Source organism: Mustela lutreola, chromosome 1 (assembly GCF_030435805.1).
Source record: "Mustela lutreola isolate mMusLut2 chromosome 1, mMusLut2.pri, whole genome shotgun sequence".
Lineage (NCBI taxonomy): Eukaryota > Metazoa > Chordata > Mammalia > Carnivora > Mustelidae > Mustela > Mustela lutreola.
Window position 1 is genome coordinate 246,623,336 of NC_081290.1, and position 19,975 is coordinate 246,643,310.

General features: G+C 50.8%; 1 protein-coding gene across 18 annotated transcripts in view; it reads right to left on the bottom strand.

Annotated features, from left to right (window-relative positions):
- Nucleotides 1-19,975, bottom strand: part of PLEKHA7 (pleckstrin homology domain containing A7) — a 213,554-nt gene that overhangs the window by 1,644 nt on the left and 191,935 nt on the right. For 6 of the 18 annotated variants that reach the window (XM_059137261.1, XM_059137242.1, XM_059137325.1 and 3 more), the window contains 10 exons: nucleotides 17,010-17,118; nucleotides 16,620-16,846; nucleotides 13,233-13,421; nucleotides 13,016-13,133; nucleotides 10,897-11,000; nucleotides 10,177-10,377; nucleotides 7,136-7,294; nucleotides 4,322-4,455; nucleotides 3,416-3,558; nucleotides 1,762-1,872 (listed from right to left, as the gene is read on the bottom strand). In XM_059137261.1, coding sequence (XP_058993244.1) covers nucleotides 1,772-1,872; nucleotides 3,416-3,558; nucleotides 4,322-4,455; nucleotides 7,136-7,294; nucleotides 10,177-10,377; nucleotides 10,897-11,000; nucleotides 13,016-13,133; nucleotides 13,233-13,421; nucleotides 16,620-16,846; nucleotides 17,010-17,118 — 1,485 coding nt within the window. In that variant the 3' untranslated portion in view covers nucleotides 1,762-1,771. Of the gene's footprint in view, nucleotides 1-1,761; nucleotides 1,873-3,415; nucleotides 3,559-4,321; nucleotides 4,456-7,135; nucleotides 7,295-8,451; nucleotides 9,308-10,176; nucleotides 10,378-10,896; nucleotides 11,001-13,015; nucleotides 13,134-13,232; nucleotides 13,422-16,619; nucleotides 16,847-17,009; nucleotides 17,119-19,975 lie in introns of those variants that run through there. The other 12 variants (XM_059137273.1, XM_059137258.1, XM_059137249.1 and 9 more) reach the window with 8 other exon arrangements.

Consider the following 19,975-nt stretch of genomic DNA (forward strand, 5'->3'; position numbering starts at 1 on the left):
ACCCTCAGCTTCTAGGACTCATGCGCATTTGGCTCTTTCTTCACCCCTTCCACATCTAGAAAGTTTTGCCAGACAATATGCTGGCCCCTAGATTGGGTCTCTGTCCTGATAAGGCAAAAGTCCTGAGCAAAGAGGACTCTGGGGTCTAGTTCTGGCCCTGCTCTTCATTCACTGAGTGACTCTGAGTAACGTTTGCTCTCAGCCTCCATGAGTCTCATTTTATTAACCTAAAAGCAGAATGGTCAGACCCACCTCCTAATGAGGATGTACCCTAACAGAAGGGCAAAGAGGAAGGTGGATGTGCTCTAAAACAAGGCATTAAAGGCCTATCTCACAACTATAGGGGTGTCAAAAGCCGGGAGGAACAGGGCCTCACCCCTGCCTCTTCGTGGCCTGGCATGGGTCACATGTGGCATCACCACACTCAGATCTCCAGGAGAAATCCACACACCCTACTGTGACCCCAACAAGTCCCTGTGACCTTGACAAAGGATGTGGCTGGAGCATTTTTCTGTGGTTCTTCACTCACTTTCTCTAATGCACACTTTCCAAGGGCCTGGCCCAAGCCGGCCAACCTCTTCCTTCTACCTTCAGGCTGGCAGGGCACCAGCCTGGGGGACACCTGCTGAAAATCACAAACCCCACCCCCAATACACACACTCTCTGTCCCTCCCTTCTCAAACACCTAGAGCTCCTGGGGGTGCCCAGATGAGTCCACGGTAGTGATAGGGAACAAAGGCTCTGAACTCGCACCATAGGGGTTCAAACCCTGGCTCTGACACTTAGAGCTTCAACTCCTAGGGCAAGTCCCTCAAGGTCTCTGAGCTCCATTTCCTCCCCTAAACAATGGGGGGCGAATGTCTTCATAAGGTGGCTGTGTGGATCAAAGGAGATGCTTAGCACAATGCCTGGCACAGAGCAAGTATGCAACCATGCTACCTGGAAGTACACACAAAGGAAAGAGAAGGAAACCCTACAAAATGATGGCAAGATGGAATGTCAGGGAGAGGACCACGGAGACTTCTGGTATGATCGTCCCTTGTCCAGGTGAGGCAACTGGGCTCAGGCCACAACCTCACCCCAAGATTGGTCCAGAAGCTGGGCCTCCTGGCTCCTGCTCCAGTGCTCCTTGCCTAATCCCTCCCTGCCTCTCATCACTAAATGCTCTCGTGGGGAGGCCCCACAAGGGGTGGTACCAGAACACTCTGAATGCCAAGGTGCCCTGGTGGCCTCACCCCAAAGCTTCCCTTCTTCTCCCCCTCCTAAGGTGCTCAAGTACTGAAAAGAGCAGTCCTAGTCCTTGCTCTGACACCAATTCCATTTGGCCTGGAGTGAGCCTCTATCTCCTCACTGGGCCCCAGTTTCCTGGATTTTTCTAGTCTTCCAGCTTTTTACATTCTCTGGCCAGAGCCCTGAGAGCCCGAGACTAACTTCCCCCAAGCTGGCAGCCTGGCCTGCATTGTTCCTCAGGGCACTGGACTCCCTGCAGGAAACAGAGCTGGGTAGAAGGGGTACAGCTCCCGCTTCTGTTTCAGGGAAGCAGGGGGCCTGGATCACCCAGTCCCTACTGTAGTGAAGCCACTAAGAGTTGAGCTCCTAAAAACCACCCATCCCCCCACCAACCCACCAGTCCAGGGCAGTCTCCCCAGCGGCGGCTTTGCCAGGGGAAGGAAGGAAGCAGGTGGCACTGCAATCATCTCAGCGACGGGGTGGGGGGCATGCTCAGCACTAGAGGAGAGGCAGGCCAGGCAGGGCTCTTACTTGGAAGGTGTTAGACAAAGGTGTAGTGGAGTCCGTTGCTTAAGGGGGGGTAGGGTGGCACCGTCCTGGAGGACAGGGGGGCGTTAGGCGGGAAGAGGGCCAGCTGCTGCGCTAGACGGGCACACAGGAATTAAGCAGGGCGTTAGGCTCCTCATCTGCTCCTGCAGCACCAGATGCCCCAGGCTTGGCAGGGCTGGAGGAGCGCAGGCCACACTGCCTGTCACTAACGGTATGGGCAGCATACCCATGGGGCCGAGGGTGGCTGGTTAGGACAGGCCTGCAGTTCCCAGATACTGCCTCTGAGCTAAAGAGAGGGAGCAAGAGCAAGTAAAGGCTGTGGCAAAGGTGGCCACTTGTGGAGAGGGGCAGGAAGCCCTGCTAACTGCCCTCAGGCTGCATGAGCCCTGGCAGGCTTGCCTGCCAGCCATAGGAAGCTGAGCTCCATGTAGGTAGGGCAAGCACAGGCCAGACAAGAGGACACCTATGGTGGGGGCGGGGCAGTATCCCTGCTCAACATGAAAAGGAGTCAAAATGACCCACAGGGAGCCCCCAGGATCACTGGGAGGAGGGGTCTGGGTGAGTCTTCAACTGTCTCCCCAGCCACACCAAGTACCTCTCAGTCCACTTAGCAGTCTCCAAGGGAGCAAAGACAGCAGAGGCTGCAGGGACTCTGTGCAGGATCACAACATGGGGAGGCAGAAAACAGCCTTCCTCTTGTCCAAGGTCACTCCCCTGGCTTCTTGAAGTGATGTTCAAGCTCTCCTCCCCAGACCAGACTTCCAGGGCCAGTCCCCTCTGGGCCCAGCAGGCCTCACCCTTCATCACTTCCAGACCTTTGGCCAGGGTTGGGGGGCTGGGGGACTGTGACAGCACTTCAGGCTCTACAATCACACCCTCCCTGGAAGGCCTAGAGCACACCTGGCCACGGGCGCTACCCAGACACACAGTGGCCCCTATATCAGGGGGACAAATAGCACTGGGTCAACTCGGAGGGCACACACGGGGAGCGGAGATGTGGGTGGAGGGAGGAGCCACAAGTCTGTTTCCTGGCTAAGAGAGAAAGCCTTGTACACACATACATACACACATGTGTGCACATGTACACAGACCCCCTCCCCATCCCATGGTGTTTTTTCCCCACTGGCCAGCAAAGAATCCCACTTCCCAAGTCCTGGCAGAGGCCACTCTGACAAAGCAAACAGTGGCTTTTATTTGGGGGCCAAAGCAGGGGGCCCAGGGAGGGCTCGAGGGTTCCCCTTTGTCTTGCCTAAGCAAGAAATCCAAACACCAATGCTTTCCTGTCCCCCTTCTTGTGAAGCCACAAACCTTAGCCTTGGTCCTGTCTCAGGGGCCTGAAAAACCTATTCTTAACCCACATTCTCAGAGAAAGCTGAAGAGCAGCACCACACCCAGATTTAAGGAGGAGCTCGAGACACCCTCTCCTGGACCTCTAGCCTCGGACACTCCTGAACCTCAGTTGTCCCACCCCCCATCCCGCCGCAGCTCACCTCCCTGGAGTGCTGATGGGACCGGAAGACATGCCGCGCTCGCCCGCAATTACCACGCCTGACAGCTGGCTTTCCGCACACTCCCTGACAGGCCATGCTGGGCTCTGAGCCCAAGCAGGGCTGGAGGCTGGCACCCTAGGCCTCACCTGCCACCTGCTTGCTGCGCTGGGAGGCCTCGGAGGCCAGCGCGTAGGAGATGTTGATGATGCGTTCCTGCTCCTGCAGCTGCAAGTCCAGGTCAGCCGCGCTGTTCCGATCCTGGCCCGATGGCGGCTGCAGGTTGCACATGCTGCAGGAGGGCCAGAAAGCAGGCTATGGGCCCTCCCCACCCCGGCATCTGCCCCAGGAGAGGAGGGTCTCCATGGCCTAGAGGCTCTCGCCCCTTTAAGGGGCATCGGATAAACACAGAGTGCTCTCTCCCTAGACAAAGGCGTATGTGCTTCTCCCAAACACCCAGCCGCAGCTTTGTTCCTCCTCTGGGGGATCACGGCCTTAAGAAGAGAGTTCCAGCTCTGCATTCCTATTAAATCCTCACATGAAAAGGCTAACCCAACTCTGAAAGAGAGGCCCTCCAATACCACATTTAGGTTTCTGAAGCTCAGGGGCGGGATAGGAAAGCCAACCGTCCTGGCCTCCTGGGAAGTGGGCAAGGCCTCCGGCTGAGCCCCTGGCTCTGGTCTAGGGATCTGTGTGAGGAAACATAGGCCCCAACACCAGACCACCCGCCTTGGGTTTGATGTCCAGCTGTGTCCACCTCACTGTCACACTTGGCTCCATTCCCTATACTGGCCAGCATCAGAAGACACAGATCTAGGGGCAAAGGACCAGGGCAGCCCTCTATGGCGTATTTCAGATGACCTGGCAAGCCTCCTCATGGACTGGCTGGTGCCATTCTGAGAGCCAGCCTGCCCTTTGCAATAAATAGGGCTTACGTGAGTCAGAGACCTGACAAAACACACACCCTAGTCAGCCCGGCCTAGGTCCCTGGTAGTAGAGACACCCCCGGGGTCGGCCTAGCAGGCTGTCAAGACTCGAGCATCGTAAGCGCTGACCTGGAACGAGCAAGGATGTTGCGGATCTTCTCAGCTTTGCGATACCGCGCCTGCAGCTCCTCAAGGCTGGGCGGCTCCTCAGGGTCCAGCTCCACGTAACGCTCAGGGATGGAGACCTTCTCTGGTTTGGCCAGCTGAGGAAAGGACCAGGCAGCGGCGGCTGCGGGGCTCAGATACTGGGCTTAGAACTTGCTCCTCGCCCTGTCCCCCAGCACAAGGCAGCACATGGAGCCCACTGGAGCTACGTCATGTGCCAAGATCAAGGGCTGTCCACTGTGGAGTCGGGATCAGAACTGTGTTCTTTCCACCACACCAGACAACCTCCTTCGGGCCAAGGGACGGTGGGGAAAGGCAAGAGGGTGAGACCAGAAGCCCTCAGGATAAAATGATTACCCTTAATGCCGCCTTTGATAGGAGCTGAGCCCTGCCAACCTCCACAGCCACACGGATCCACTGTGCAGCCTCTGCCCCCGCACTCTCCTCCACATGGGATGCTCTTCCGTTCGCTTCCCTCCTTCTGACCCTTCGGACCTCACTTCCAGAAGTCTTCCCTGCCCCTCCCCACCCCACCCCTGGTATCCCGTCCTGTTTTCTGTTTGTGTCTCTGCTGTCAAGTGCAGGGACCTGACAGCCAATAGCCCTTCAGCAAACACTCCTCGGATGGGAAGATGGTTATGTAGAGGGATGCGTGGTTGGGTGGGTGGATGAAAGGAAGTGATCATGCTTTCTGTCCCTCAGAAGCTCCTCTGCTCTAGACAGTAAGCAGCCACGCAGTATCCACTGGTCACAAGAGGACAACATCTCCAGCTCCCCCCCACCAGTCTCTGACGTGAGCCCAGCAGCAACCTCAGCCTGGTGACACCCTACTTAGACTCAGAATGATAAAGGCAACTTTTGCACGCCCCAGGGAATTTCTTCCTCCTTGAACTACAAAAGCACATTAAAATGAGGTTGGTTGAAGTTTCTAAAAACAAGCTAAATCCAATCCCAGGACAGATCTGGACTTGAATTTAAACCCATGCAGACCTTTCAGTCTGGTGAAAGATGGCAAGAAATAAGCTCTTCTCTGTTATTTCCAATGAGGGCAGATCCAGAGGAAGGAAGTAGATTACATTGTAGTAGGAGGGATTTAGGTTAGAGATAAGAAAGGACTTTTTCTCCTGGCTGGCAGGCCAATCAGAACACCACGAAGCATACTTGCATTGCCAAGGCAGCAGGGAGAAGCTTCTTGGGAGAATGTGAGAAAGCATAGACCTTCGGTTGTTGCAGAGGTGCCAAAGGGAGAAAGTCTAAGGGCGGGGGACCGGCTTCCTTAACCTCTGGAGCCCCAGCTGGCCCCAGAACTCGGCAACTCCATAGATGTCAATTTACTAAATCTAGCCTTCAAGTGGTGAGAACACTTCCTCTCATGCAGTTTCAGGGCATGCCAAGTCCTCTTATAAATATTTGTGGGGTATCTGCAGGCCCCTGTGTACTTCATTCAACAGAGCTGTCACCCGGAAAACACTGACAGAGCACCTACTATGCGCCAGGTTCTATGTTGGGCACTAAGAGCCCAGAAGTGAACCAAACAGCCATAGGCACTGTTCTCCAGAGCTTACAAACAGCACATTATAGGCCACAGGAGACCTCCCCATGTCATGAAGACCCTGAATCTGTCCCACTTTAATTCCTTGCTCTTCCCTTGGGTAAGACACATTCCTCAATGACAGAAGACCCAGGGGTTACTTGCTTTTCCAGGCCTGGCCAGTCATGATGCATTTGTGCCACCAGAGGGCACTAGAAGAACTCAGACTAGAACTAGGACGCAGGTCTAGGCTCTGCTAGGGCTGGAAATTTTACCTGTGATTTTTCAAACCTGCTCCCCTCCACACCCACCCTCTCCTCACCAAGTCTAATTGCCCAAGTTGGCCGATAACTGGCCCAATCAGTTGCCCTGACTGGCCAACTCCTAGTTTTCCAGAGAGCATATCCCAATAACCACAGCTACCTGGTTACCTACTGGTTACAGCTACCTGTGTACCTACTATGTGCCAGGCACCATGCTCATGGTTTTCTGACCACTACTAATCCTCCAGGCAATGTGCTGAGTCAGCTTACCTCTACCACACCCCACTTTACTGTCGGGGGAAACCAAGGCTCAGAGAAGTTAAGTGACTTGCCCTCAACTGTTGAAAGAGAGAGATGGATGAGTCTTAATCTTCATCAAAAGGCCTTAGCTCAGGGCGCCTGTGTGGCTCAGTGGGTTAAAGCCTCTGCCTTCGGCTCAGGTCATGATCCGAGCGTCCTGGGATCGAGCCCCGCATCGGGCTCTCTGCTCAGCAGGGAATCTGCTTCCTCCTCTCTCTCTGCCTGCCTCTCTGCCTACTTGTGATCTCTGTCAAATAAATAAATAAAATATTAAAAAAAAAAAAAAAAGGCCTTAGCTCTGGGGCATTTGGGTGGCTCAGTCAGTTAAGCATCTGCCTTCAGCTCAGGTCATGACCCCAGGGTGCTGGGATCGAGTCTCACATCTAGTTCCCTGTGAAGCAGGGAGTGTACTTTGCCCTCTGCTTGTCCTCCCTCTCTCTCTCTCCCTTCTCTCTCTCACTCTGTCACAAAAATAAATAAAATATCTTTTTTTAAAAAAATGCCTTGGGTCCTTTTTTTGCCTCGAGCTGCTATTCATCCATTCTCCTGGCCACACTAACACTGAGCCTTGTCCCCATTCAGGACAACACCTGCCCGCAGTGCCACTGGGTGGGGTGGTCAGGCCACAAGCCAAAGGCTGTTTCTCCTGGGGGTGGGGGACACAAAGGAAGCCCCTGCCCTCACCTCTCTGCTGATGTCCAAGTCATAATCTTGAGGTTCCAGGTCCAACTCAGTGACAGGCATGGCCTGCACTTTCAACCAGCCATTTTCCTCCTTGTCCTTTCTCTCCCCTTGCATGGCCCGTTCCAGCAACTGCAGGTCAAAGTCCTGCTCGCGCTTCCACTGGCAACAGAACAAGAAGGTTAAATGTAGTCACATCGTGACTGCTACAAGAGCCAGGCTTGTCCCCTTTTGGGTGGGGCTTGCAGGTACTGGGGTCCTTGGGAAGGGAGCCTGTGACCCACTGGGGAAAAGCTGTGTGACCATGAGCCCCTCAACCTCACCTCCAAGTCAAGACAGTGGTTGTAGGACATGGGTGGTCCCTGTGGGTTGCTGTAACCCCATGTAATGGAGAATGAGGCCTCTGCCTCATTTATATGGCCTGATGCCAGGCTGCTGATTTCTCTCTCATCTGGGCCCCCAGAGGATTCACCCATGTACCTCTAGAGCCCACTTCTAAGACCCATGACTTCAGACTCACAATGGTCCCCAGATACAGGAAGTTTCTCAGTCTAAGAGGGTGACCCCAAAACAGACCCAGGGACGGAGCTCCAGAGAAGCTGCCTTATAGCTTGTGGAAGCCTTTCTAGTTCAGAAACCATAGAACTCAGCTCAGAAGTGATGGAAAAAATAAGTCCTTTGAGGCCCTGGTAAGCACATACCAATAGCCAAGAACTTCTCTAATGGATGGTCCCAAGAGGATACATTTGGGGTGGGGGGTATTGCATCCACAATAGAGTAGGGAAGGTCCAAGCAGTGATGGCTTGGGCGTAGGGAGGCAGCTAATCTGCTTCTTACCCAGGCATCTATTTGGGGGCAGACACTTTAAGTTAGAAAAACAATGAAACTACGTACAATTGAAATGCTGAATCAAACACAACATTTCCCAGGTTCTTCATTAGTGCCAGCTAGGTACTAAGTAACTTAGTTAGGTACTAAGTTAGGTACTTAGGTACTAAGTAACTAAGTTACTTGGTACAAGCATCCCTTCACAGAGGGAAAAACTAAACTGGCCATTTTAAGATCCAAACGCAACTCTGCAACTCTGTAGGGGCCTTTCAAATCATTTATGGCCTACGTCCTCACAGGCCTCTGACACTGAGCAGGTTGCTGAGAGGAGGGAACAGCCTCAAAGCCTCTCTTTTCTTGAGCAGAAACCAAGCAGAGGCTTCTCCATACCAGCAGACCTCCTCCATCCCACTCCATATATCTCACAGAGCCCCAAGTGATGATTGTCTTTGGTGCCCCTTTCTGGACCCCCAAAGCCCCAAACCCATGGCCACATTGGCACATTTCACCCATTCATGCACAAGCTCTCAATACTGACTCCAAGCCAGTGGGATTGCTCTTAGGTGATGATTTCCAATTACAGCATGAAAGGATTAGGCATTTGAAGTTTTAAGGATGAAAAATTAATTTAATGATTCACAAAGAAAATGCACATTTTTTTTACATGCTCACAAGTGCCCCAAATAGACAAGTCCTCATTGAAACCCAGCCTGATTGTTTCCACAAACAGGAAAAGGTCACTAGACTCTGTGATGTATCCTGGGGAAGAACCACGCCAATCCATTGTCATTAAGCAACACGTTTATTGGCGTTGATGCAGAGACTCACACAAGTCTTTTTTAAGAGAAAAATTACAAGATACTCAAGTTACGATTTCTAGATAATCTTTCTACATTTGAGACATCAGGTTGTAAAAGGTCAGTGTTACCCCAAATGACATTTGCTTGTAAAGTTTAAAAGTTACCGGCTTTGCAGCTTTTCAGGATATGAGTGTGCTGGGTCTTACCCCTTTGGTGTCTGTGCTAATAGCTGCAGAGAGCCCCTCTGAATACAGAACATAATATATCTTGGCATCCATTCAAATTACTAAATACGAGAAACACAAAAGGTTTTCCATAAGAAACTGTGCAATAGGACTGGAGGAATTAAAATTGAACCACTTTAGATTGGTAGTATTTATTTAAACGTGCAGTCTCTAAAGCCTGTGTCTACCGTCCGGGTGTAAGGCATGGACTTTGATCAACTCGTAATGCCCAGACCTCTGCCCATGATCACGGCCCTCAGGCAGCTGGTTGGCTCAGCCCTGTGGGGCGGCTTCTGGGTTAAGTGAATTTCAAGTCAGTAGGCCTGCATCAAGGGCACAGGAGAAAGGTGAGTCACACATGGGAATGCTAGCCAGGTTATGGAGATGAGAGCTTCTATTACAAGCCTGGTAACAAAGAGCACAGGCCAGTTAGAGAATGTTTAATGCAAATTAGAAGCTTCTGTAAACACAATCAGGCAGGATTAGAGAGGCAATGAGCGGTAACATTAAAAGCAAAAGAGCTTGTGCGATGAATTAGGGAAACAGCAGTCTGGCTAGAGGGCTAGGGAAACAGAATAGTCTGATGGAATGTTTCCCAAAGGGACAGAGGGGGACTGTGGGCAGGGTGCAGCGCCAGGAAGCACACCAGGGGGCAGCACATGTACCCCCCACCCCCCGCTCTCCAGGGGGTACCATGAGGCCTGCCAGCACCAGAAGCTGGGGGAGACCCGCCAGCCATCAGGGCTGTGGGGCCCAACACTGTGCTCAGCTCCTTTGCGGGGCATCACTGAGGGGTCTGGGAGGCTGGCTGGCTTGCGTTCCTCCTCACCAATCATATCACCATCTTCCTCCTCCATTCCTGAACTTTCTATCTCCAAGTCCTTGATCCAGCTGAGACTCCGAGGGTTACAAAGTCCTCTCTCAAGTTCAGCTTGGAGAACAAACTTGGGACACTTGCTCTGGCTCCTAGGCTCCTGCTGTGACATCCTCACTCCTTCTCTGAGTCCGGATCACCCTCTGATCAGGTCAGAGCTGCGGCCCACGTTGTGGACACACAGCCTATGGGGTGTTCTCTGAACCATCTCGGTTGAAGGCCTGCTCTCTCCAGGGTGTGATATTCGTTGTGTTTGGGGAACTTTGGGAAGCTCTGCTCCCCGTCCCAGCCCCACCTGCCTGGACCCTCCTAACATACTGAGCCGCGGTCTCCAGGGAGAGGCTGGCTGAGGTAGCGGGACGAGGGCAGACCCGTCCTCTCTCCTTGGCTCAGTGTCCTCTTGCGCTCCCGGACCAGGGCCTTCTGGTGCCGCTTCATGCGCTCCAGCTGCTCCTCCGCGCTCATCTGACCCCGCTGGTGATCCCCTGAGTACAGGCGCTCCAAGGCACTCTTGGGTCTCTGAGGAGCAGGAGGGTGAGAGACAGGGCAGCTAGGCTGGGCCTCAGAGGGCAGCCATCATTCCTGTCCTTTCTTTCTCTCTCTCTGTGTCACATGCTCTGTCACTCTCTCTCTCTCTCTCATATACACACATACACATACACACACACACACTCCTCTAAGCATACTCCGGCTTTCTGGAGAGGACCCCATTCTGCAGATGCAGACACTGAGGCCCAGGCCTGTCCAGCTGGACACACATATAGCATGTGATGGGGCCAGAACTCAGGGTACAGACATTCTGGGTACCCTCCTGTGAGCCTAAAAGGCTGGAGAGAAAGGTAATGGGTGGTCCTCAAGAAAGAAAGAGAGCCAGATGATGCCCTTCTAGGTGGGCAGTGAGAAAGATATCACTGAGCACATGGTCACAGGGACCCTGAGCTCAGGAGGGGCTGAGGTCACCTCAAAGGCCATCCCTGGGGCTCCCAGGATTGCCAGTCACCATCCACCTCATAGCCCTTGCCTCCCAAGGCCACTCACAGGGAAGGTCACCTTGCTGCTTTCGGCATTTAGACCCCTCCGGAGCGTGACGTAGGGAGCAATGGTGGATGACTGCTGGAGCCTTGACGTGGACCCTGAGAGCCCTTAATGAGGAAAGAGAAGTGCAAGTGTATTTATGATGGGGTAGACAGGCCACCAGCCCCTCCCAAATCACCTCCCACTCCTGAGAGGGGACCAAGAGGACCTAGCCAACAATCCATTCCTCTTCCTCCCCAAGGCCTAGAAGAGTAAGGCCCGGTAGAGGAGGAGGGGCCAGCCCAGGGGTGCTCTTTGTCCCCAGTGGGGTACAGCATCCCTGGAGATCTACAGACCACCCTAGTCTTCCTTCACATGCAGAAGACCTGGGCTGCTTGGCAGGTAGAAAGGATGAAGAGGAAGGAATGCCCTTCCTCCTCCTTTCTTCCTGGTGCACTCCTGTGCATCCTGCATGACCCAACCTAGACGCCCTGCCTATGTGAAGCCTTCTCAAATGCCCCAGGCAGAATTTACTGTCCTCTCTATCCTTCAGTACATGCATTGGTTACTACACTGACCACAGTGCCAACACACCTAACCAAATAGCCTGCAAATTTAACAATGCCTGCCTGACCGACTGACTGAATGACTGAAGGAATAAATGAATGAAGGGAAAGCAGAAGCACCAAGTACTTATTAAGCACTTAACTATGGAACAGGCAGACACTGTGCTTGGTGTTTTATATAGATTTTGTTCCACTGGGCTTACCATGTAAGCATTACCTGACCATTGCAGAGATGCATAGCCTAAGGCTCAGAGAGGTCAAGGAACTTGTCCAAAGTCACTTGGTAGGAATATCATTGACTCTGTGCTTCCCACATCTGGGTCGGTCCTACGGCTTAGAGAAACCATCTCACCCTCGCTGGCTGATGCCACTGCCTGTGCTTTCTCTGCCAACTCCAATTCTTATCAGGGGCGGTTCCTGACATCTGGAAATGGGCATCACTCCCACTAAGGTCACCACTAGCATTTGGCACATAGGGGAAAGGACAATAAATGCCCTGAAATGCAAAGAGAATCCTGAGCAACAAAGAACTGTCCTGCCCCAAATGCCACTAATACTGCCGTTGATATACACCTATGCCATAACGAATTAAGGGAAGTGTCCCTGGGCACAGTGCCAAGGATTGCTGTGGCCCCCTTCAGCAAAATCCAGAGCCTACACCCTCCAGGGATCAGCTCAGGCCATAGCGTGCCTAGGCCTCTAACCCTGCAGGTGCCAGAACCACAGCTGTGGCTCCTTCTGCTTCTGCACCTGGCCAGTGGGGAAAGCACTGGCCACCCACTTTAGGGAGCAGACAGGAGGATCAGGGGAGGAACAGATGCAGGAGTGTGGTCAGCCTGCTCAGAGATTCCAGGAGACCCAGGTGCAAAAAGGTCAGGAGACTTCCCTTTAAGAGGATTTCTGAGAAGAGGGTCTGGCTGTGGGGACCAAGAGGGCATGAGTAAGTCTAAGGGCCTAAGTCTGCTCCTATCCCCATCTGGAAGGGATAGGGGAGGACAAGGAGAAGGAAAGTGTGTTTGTTTATAGAAGGTACTCATGGAGTCTTTGAGTGATACAGGACAGCCAAACCCCCCCCCCCCCCCCCGGAAAGCCTGAGATGGCGAAACTGATGGCAGTCACCCAGCATCCCAGCCTGTAGGGTCAGAGGCTCTGGAGTCAGAACACTGGGACTGTATTCTCACTCCATCACCTGTTGGCCATTTGGCAAGTTAGTTAATTCCTCTGAGTCTTAGTTCTCTTATCTCTACAGTGGAAATGATAATAATAGCACTCCCTTCCTAGGATTATTAAAAATATTAACTAGGTGAATATAGAGTGCTTGAAACAGTGCTGGGCTTTAAAGTAACTGTTATTATCATTATTTCCAGGGGCAGATGTGATAAAAGAGAAAGAGAATCAGGATGGAGGCCAGAGGAAGGAAGGACAGGCCCTCCCTGCAGCCCAGAGTCTCCGTGACAGCTGCTGAGGCCCCCAGCTGCAGGCAGAAGGGTGCAAGGTACGGGGCGAGCGACTGGGGAGCAGTAGTTACGGTCGTAGTGGGGTTTCCCAGAAAGCCTCCACGAACAGGTTTGCCTTACCTCTGCCTGGCAGTGTCTGGTACCTGCTGTCAGGGCCCACTAGTCCCAGGGAGGGCTGGGCCATGTCCCCACTGAAAGTCGCCAGCTCAGGCTCACTAACGTATGACCGGAGCTCCACCTGTGGGCAGAGTCTGAGGCTGTCGTACCTGCCCAGTGTCATGCCACCTCCCCTCCCCTCACACACATCGGGGCAGCCCCAGAGGTCCCTCCTGCTCACCCTTGAGTCCCCATTCACACACTGCCCCTGCTCCCGGTCTCGCTTTCTCTCATCTGACTGCCGTTTCAGACCCCGCACTGACGTGTGCCGAATGATAGTGGCCTCCTTTGGCAGAGGTGGCACTGCCGGGGGCTGGTCCTCTGGACTGTAGAGCTCAGGGAGTGGGGGTCTGGGAGGTGCCTCGTCTTCCTGCTCAGAGAAAGAACCAGAATCAGTACCAATGAGAGGGAGCTGGAGGGAAGACGTGGCGTCACTGAGGTGGTGGCCCACCAGACTGGAGTGGGCCACTTCAGGCCTACAGAGTTGGACCACTACAGCCCAGGGATGCCAACACTTCCCCCAGATGAGCTGCGGAGAAGGGGGATGCCTCTGTTCTAATACTATTCTTCCCTTCAATTCACTTGTTTTCCATTTTTTCAAAGTGTTACCTATACAAAATCCGGTCTCCTGGGTCTGTGGTCTTACTCCACTTCCACGAAGCGTCCCAAGGTGGGGAGGGGGCTCTAGGCTGGTAACTCTGTGCTTATCTGTATGTCGATGACAGCAACCCACCACCACCACCACCTGGAGAACAAACACCTACCCCCCCTCCAGAGTTCTCAAACTGAGCCGGCTCACTGTCCCTGCATGGTCTCTGCATCCTTCAACAGGTTGCTGTATGAGCAAGGACAGTCTACATCCCCTGTCCATGCCCTTTCTATCAGAAATGTGCGTGGTTACAAACTCTTTCCTCCTTCCTGACTCGGGGACTGAATAAGCAGTCAGCACTGGGTGACTCACTGCCTTCCTGGCAGCCCACTCACTGGGCGGTGATGAATATAACTATTTTCCTTGAAACTCACCCCACCCCCTAATAAATGTTCTCTGAGGGCTGTGACTTCTACATAGACCAACAGTCTGGCCCCTGACTGCCACGAACACCCACTCCTGGAATCAGGGACCATCCTTCCTAACCACCCCCCTTCCTTAGTTTAATTTTGCTTTGTTTTTCAGGATTCTGGAAAGGTCAGGAAAGGGTCCTGAAGCTTGCGCTAGGAAGGTTTATCAGCATTCTCGTAAAGTGACACAGCTCACTATTGTGTGAAAGTTAAGCCTCCTGTCCCAGATACCCACACGCTCTCTGGGCATCAGCGGCTTCCAACCCTGACAATGTCTTGGAATCACCAATCTCTAAAAAGTTCCCCAGAAAGATAAACACAAAACATGGACACAAACACAAAAACTGCTTTGATTGAAGGGAAAAGAATGTCTGGAGATGGAGGGCGGGAGGAGGCATTTTGTTATATACTTTTTGGTATCTTTTGATTTTGTGCCCTTGGAGAATATTATCTAATAGAAAACTAAGTGACCTTAAATTCAAGAAAATAAGCCAAACAAAAAATGAAAGAACTATAGCTACATGTAACAATGTGGATAAGTGTCCCAAAAATAATGTTGCAGACAAGTGCGGGGCGCCTGAGTGGCTCAGTGGGTTAAAGCCTCTGCCTTCAGCTCGGGTCATGATCTCAGGGTCCTGGGATCGAGCCCCGCATCCGGCTCTCTGCTTGGCAGGGAGCCTGCTTCCTCCTCCCTCTCTCTCTGCCTGCCTCTCTGCCTACTTGTGATCTCTATCTATCAAATAAAATAATAAAATCTTAAAAAAAAAAAATAAGACAAGTGCAAGATACGGAAGAATACAGCACCGCATGTGGGCAAAACTCAAGTTTAGACACAGGTAGCAAAACTTAAAAAAAAAAAAAAAAAAAGAAGGAAATTATCCAAAAAGTCAAAAAGTCAAGAAAGTGATAATGGTTAACTTCTGGCAGAAAAGGACTAATGGGCCTGAGGTCTCTAGTTCCTGACAAAGTTCTATTTTCTTGGTTTTCTTGTTGGTATAAATGGGTGATCTCATTATTTGTTAAATTATATATTCGTGTTTTATGTCAACCACAGGATATTATTGTCTCACAAGTAGAAACATGAAACAAACAGTAACAAACAGTAAACCTGGTGAGCAAAGGGAAAGAAGACAAGCCAACTTGAAAAGTCCCTGCTGATGGGCCACAGAGGACTCAGCTGTGAAGACCCTCTGTGACCATCTATTATTCCAAGCTGCTTATGGTGCACGAGGGGAAACTGAGGAAGCCCTTGCCCAAGGACCCAGTGAGAGAACAAGAGCCGCAATCCAGGCAGTCCAGCTCCCAGGCTACCACCTTTTCCCTCTGCTCCTCATCCTGCTAGCAGGCATCTTGCCTTGAGTCAGGAGCTGTCTGCCCTAGCCATTCCTGCTGTGTTTTGCTATTCCCCACCTCCTGTTTTGTGGCTGGTACCCTAATGCCTCTTAGATATAAAATCAGGAAGGAGATATCAATGTGAAGAAATTCACAATGACTCAGTTCAGCACATGTCTTCTAGCTCTGAGCCCTGGATGATGGCTGGAAGCAGGCGGACAGTGAGGGCCAAGAGATGGGAACTTGTGTGTTTTAGCCAGCACTGCACACTAACCTTCTCAGAGGTCCTAGGCATACCCCATACCCAGGCAAAGCTCCTCTAAACCTTTGTAAGCAAAACCTGGAGGTCCCCATCCCAAGGTCCCCCTTACTATGGCTTCCCTGTCACTTGGACCAGATCCCTTGTATTCTCCAGCCAAGCCCAGCCTGGTACTGGAGACATGAGCCATCATAGTTCCTGACCATATCTTCTGTTTTCTTAAAGTTTCCTGTGCTCCCAGACTCTGTCAAAAGCCTGACCCATCTGTCTGTCAGGCAAGCCAAGGTGCTGGCTCGGGCAACCACAGGGGCCACAAACCTGATCTGGGGAGCTGGGCTGAATGTCCACTTAGAAGGCAGACGGCAAAAAATAGGAGATGTGGAGACTCTCAGCAAATACTAACACCTTCAGGCCTCAGTTCTCTCGTGTGTGGGATGGGACAGAGACCTTCCTGTCTGTGGACTGTGAAGATCAACTGCATCCTACAACTCAGCAGAGTGCTCAGCTGCCAGGGAAGACAAAGATGCTCTTTTGCTGAGAGGAGTCCCTCACCCACGAGCTTGTGTAACCGCAGGTTTGCATGGAGTCCGCGCAGGGCAGCCACCTGTCTCTATGTGGTACATATCACAACCCCATCCTACTTAGCACAGTCATTTCCTCTTGCTGGGCCTCCGTTTTCCCAAATGTAAAACGGGAAGACTGGGCTAGCACCTCTCTCAGGGCCCTTCCAGTTCTGGGAGCACGATGGTCGGCTCCACCACTCTTTAACTGTTCCTAGCTCGGGACTCTGGCTGACTCCATCTTCCCGGGTTTCCCCAAAAGCTTCTCTTCCAACAGAAGCTGACCTAAGGACAGAGAGAGACAATCATCTCCCAGAGAGAAAACAATGGTGCTCAGCTCCTGGTCATCGATACTTACAACTTTGGGCTTTGCCTTGGTTGGTGACTGAAGAGGGGACGTCACTTTCCTCAGCTGGGGTGGATGAGGTCGGTACGGCACATAGGTTTGCAGCTGGGGGAAGAGTCGGACCTCCAGAGGGGTCCGCACGGGGCTGGTAGGAGGGCTGAGCTGTGGGGGCGGCTTGCTCTCAGAAGTTGAGAGTGAAGGCACAGGCGGGTGAGGAAACAAAGGCACCGTTTTTCTCTCTAAGGAGCAAGGAGGGAAACAGGATGAGATAGAACAAAGACCCTCTTCCTTGGAGGACGAGGGGAGTGACTTTGCCATAAAGACCTGACCTCCCCAAGGGACAGCCCATGCATGTGGACGTTGGCCTCCAACCCCCCACCCCCAGGAAGATGGCCCACTCACCTGGATTTTTGACCGATTCCACCAGGATTCTAAAGTTCTCTTTATTTGCACTCAGGCCTGCGATGACATCTTCAATCCTCCAGAGATCCTTCTGTATCTGCGATTTCTCCTGAGAAAGACAAGGTGGTGGTTCACTTCCTTCTTGGCACCTCACCAGAAGTTTCTCATTCGGACTTAAGCTGTCATTTCAGACATAGCCCCTCACCCTGGGGGGCAGCAACCCCTTTGGAAACCCCACCAGGGCTAGAGCCAAGCCTGCCTCAGAGCTTCACAGGGAAACACACATATGGAAGACACCCAAGATCTAGGGGAGAAGTTCAGAGGAGGTTTCAGTGATTCACCTTGCCTAGCTCCCCCTAATTTAAAAATAGATGCCTTAAATACTGTACACTTCCAAAGTATCTACAGCAATCAAAGTCAGAGACAGAAGAGTGGTTAGCAGAGGCTGGGGTGGAGAGGGGAATGAGGAGTATTGCTTAATGGGTACAGAGTTCCAGTTTTGCAAGATGAAGAAAGTTCTGCAAATTGGCTGCACCATCTTAACGTACTTAACACTACTCACCTGTACATTAAAAATGGCTAAGGTAAGAAGCTTTATGTTATGCACATTTTACCATGATTTAAAAAAAAAAAAGCCAGACTGTTTCAGGCACCCACGGCAGAAGGAAAGAGAAGGCAAGACTAGCGGTTACACCATCCCCAGAATATAAAGAGGATCTTTGAAAAGACAAAGCTGAATCCTGGGATTTGAGGTTCATTTAAAAGCACAATGGGGGGCGCCTGAGTGGCTCAGTGGGTTAAGCCGCTGCCTTCGGCTCAGGTCATGATCTCAGGGTCCTGGGATCGAGTCTCGCATCGGGCTCTCTGCTCAGCAGGGAGCCTGCTTCCCTCTCTCTCTCTCTGCCTGCCTCTCCATCTACTTGTGATTTCTCTCTGTCAAATAAATAAATAAAATCTTTAAAAAAAAAAAAAAAAAAAAAAAAATAAAAGCACAATGGGCAATGAATCCTTGGCAAGAAAAAGAAATGAAGTACCGATACGTGTTACAACATGGATCAACCCTGAAAATGTTTATGCCGTGTGAAAGAAGCTAGACACAGAGGCCACATTTATATGATTTCACTTACATAAAATGTCCAGAAGAGGTAAATCCAAAGAAACACAAAACAGAAAATGGTTGGCTAGAGCAAGGCCAACCTTGGGCAGTTGGGGATGTGGATGAGGAGGGACTGTTAATAAAGAGAGGGTTTTTTTTCAGGGATGATGACAATGTTATAAAATTGGTTGTGGCAATAGTTGTCCAACTCTGAATATTCTAAAACCCCCCGAATTGTAGATTTTAAAAGGGTGAATCTTATGGTATGTGAATTATGTGATAAAACTTATGCACACTCTCACAAGTCACAAACAAAATCAGATGGGGACAGGTCCCAGAAAGCAGTGAGAAGGTTTAATCATGATTAAGGGACTCTGGGCATTTTACTGAGTATAATCGACACACAATGTTACATTAGTTTCAGGTGTACAGCATAGTGATTCAACTTCTCTAACCCTTACACTATGCTCACCACAACTGTAGCTACTATATGTCATGATACAGTGCTAAGGCAATTACTATTATATTCCCTGTGCTGTGGCTTTTATTCCCACAATTTACTCATTCTATAACTGGAAGCCTGTACCTCCCACTCTTCTTCACCTGTTTTGTGCATTACCTCCAACCCCCTTCCCTGTGGCAACCATCAGTTTGTTCTCTGTGCTTAGAGGTCTGATTCTTTTTTGTTTAGTCTTTTGTTTATTAGATCCCACGTGACTGAAATAATATGGTATTTGTCTTTCTCAGTCTGACTTCTTTCACTTAGCATAATACCCTCCATCCATGTTCTTGCTAATGGCATGAGCTCATCTTTTTTATAACTGCCTAACATCCCATTGTGTGTGTATAACACATCTTCTCATAAAAATGTGTCTATCAGTGGACACTTAGGTTGCTTCCATTTCTTGGCTATTGTAAATATGCTTCAGTAAACATAGGGGTGCATGTATCTTTTCAAATTAGTATTTTCATTTCCTTTGCCTAAATACCCAGTATAGGAATGGTTGGATCATATGGTATTTCTAATTTTTTGAGGACTTTCCATGCTGTTTTCCAGAGTGGATGCACCAATTTACACACCCGCCAAACAGTACACGAGGGCCCTCCTTCTCCACATCTTCACCAACATTTATTTCTTGTCTTTTTTATTTTAGCCATTCCGACAGGTGTAAGGTAATCTCATTTTGTTTTTTTTTCCCCAAGATTTTATTTATTTATTTGACAGAGAGAGAAAGAGATCACAAGTAGGCAGAGAGGCAGGCAGAGAGAAGGGGAAGCAGGCTCCCTGCTGAGCAGAGTGCCTAACTTGGGGCTCAATCCCAGGACCCTGAGATCATGACCTGAGCCAAAGGCAGAGGCTTAACCCACTGAGCCACCCAGGTGCCCCCTCATTGTGGTTTTGATTTGCATTGCCCTAATATAAGTGATGTTGATCATCTTTTCATGTGCCTATTGGCCATCTGTAGGTCTTTGGCAAAATGTCTATTAGGGTCCTCTGCCCATTTTTAAATGTTTTTTGTTCTCTGGGATCTTGGAGGATTTTTTGGAATTGACTTGTATAAGTCCTTTACATATTTTGGATATTAATTTGTGGGCACCTTTTAATAGAGTTGTTTAAACATCAAACTTTTTTTTTTTAATTTTTAAATTGTCATGGGAGAATGTAGCTTTGATCACTCCCCACAGACTTAAAAAAACAAAGGCTTCACACCCCATCTCCCCTCAAGGCACCCAGCCATCCTCCCGTGGAAAAATTCTTGCATGTGTGATACTTAGGGACTTGCCTGATTCAGCAAGTAGACTATATGCCCTTGGTGTATCTTCACAGTTTCTCAGCACATGGATGATGAGTGAAAAAAGACCCAGTCAC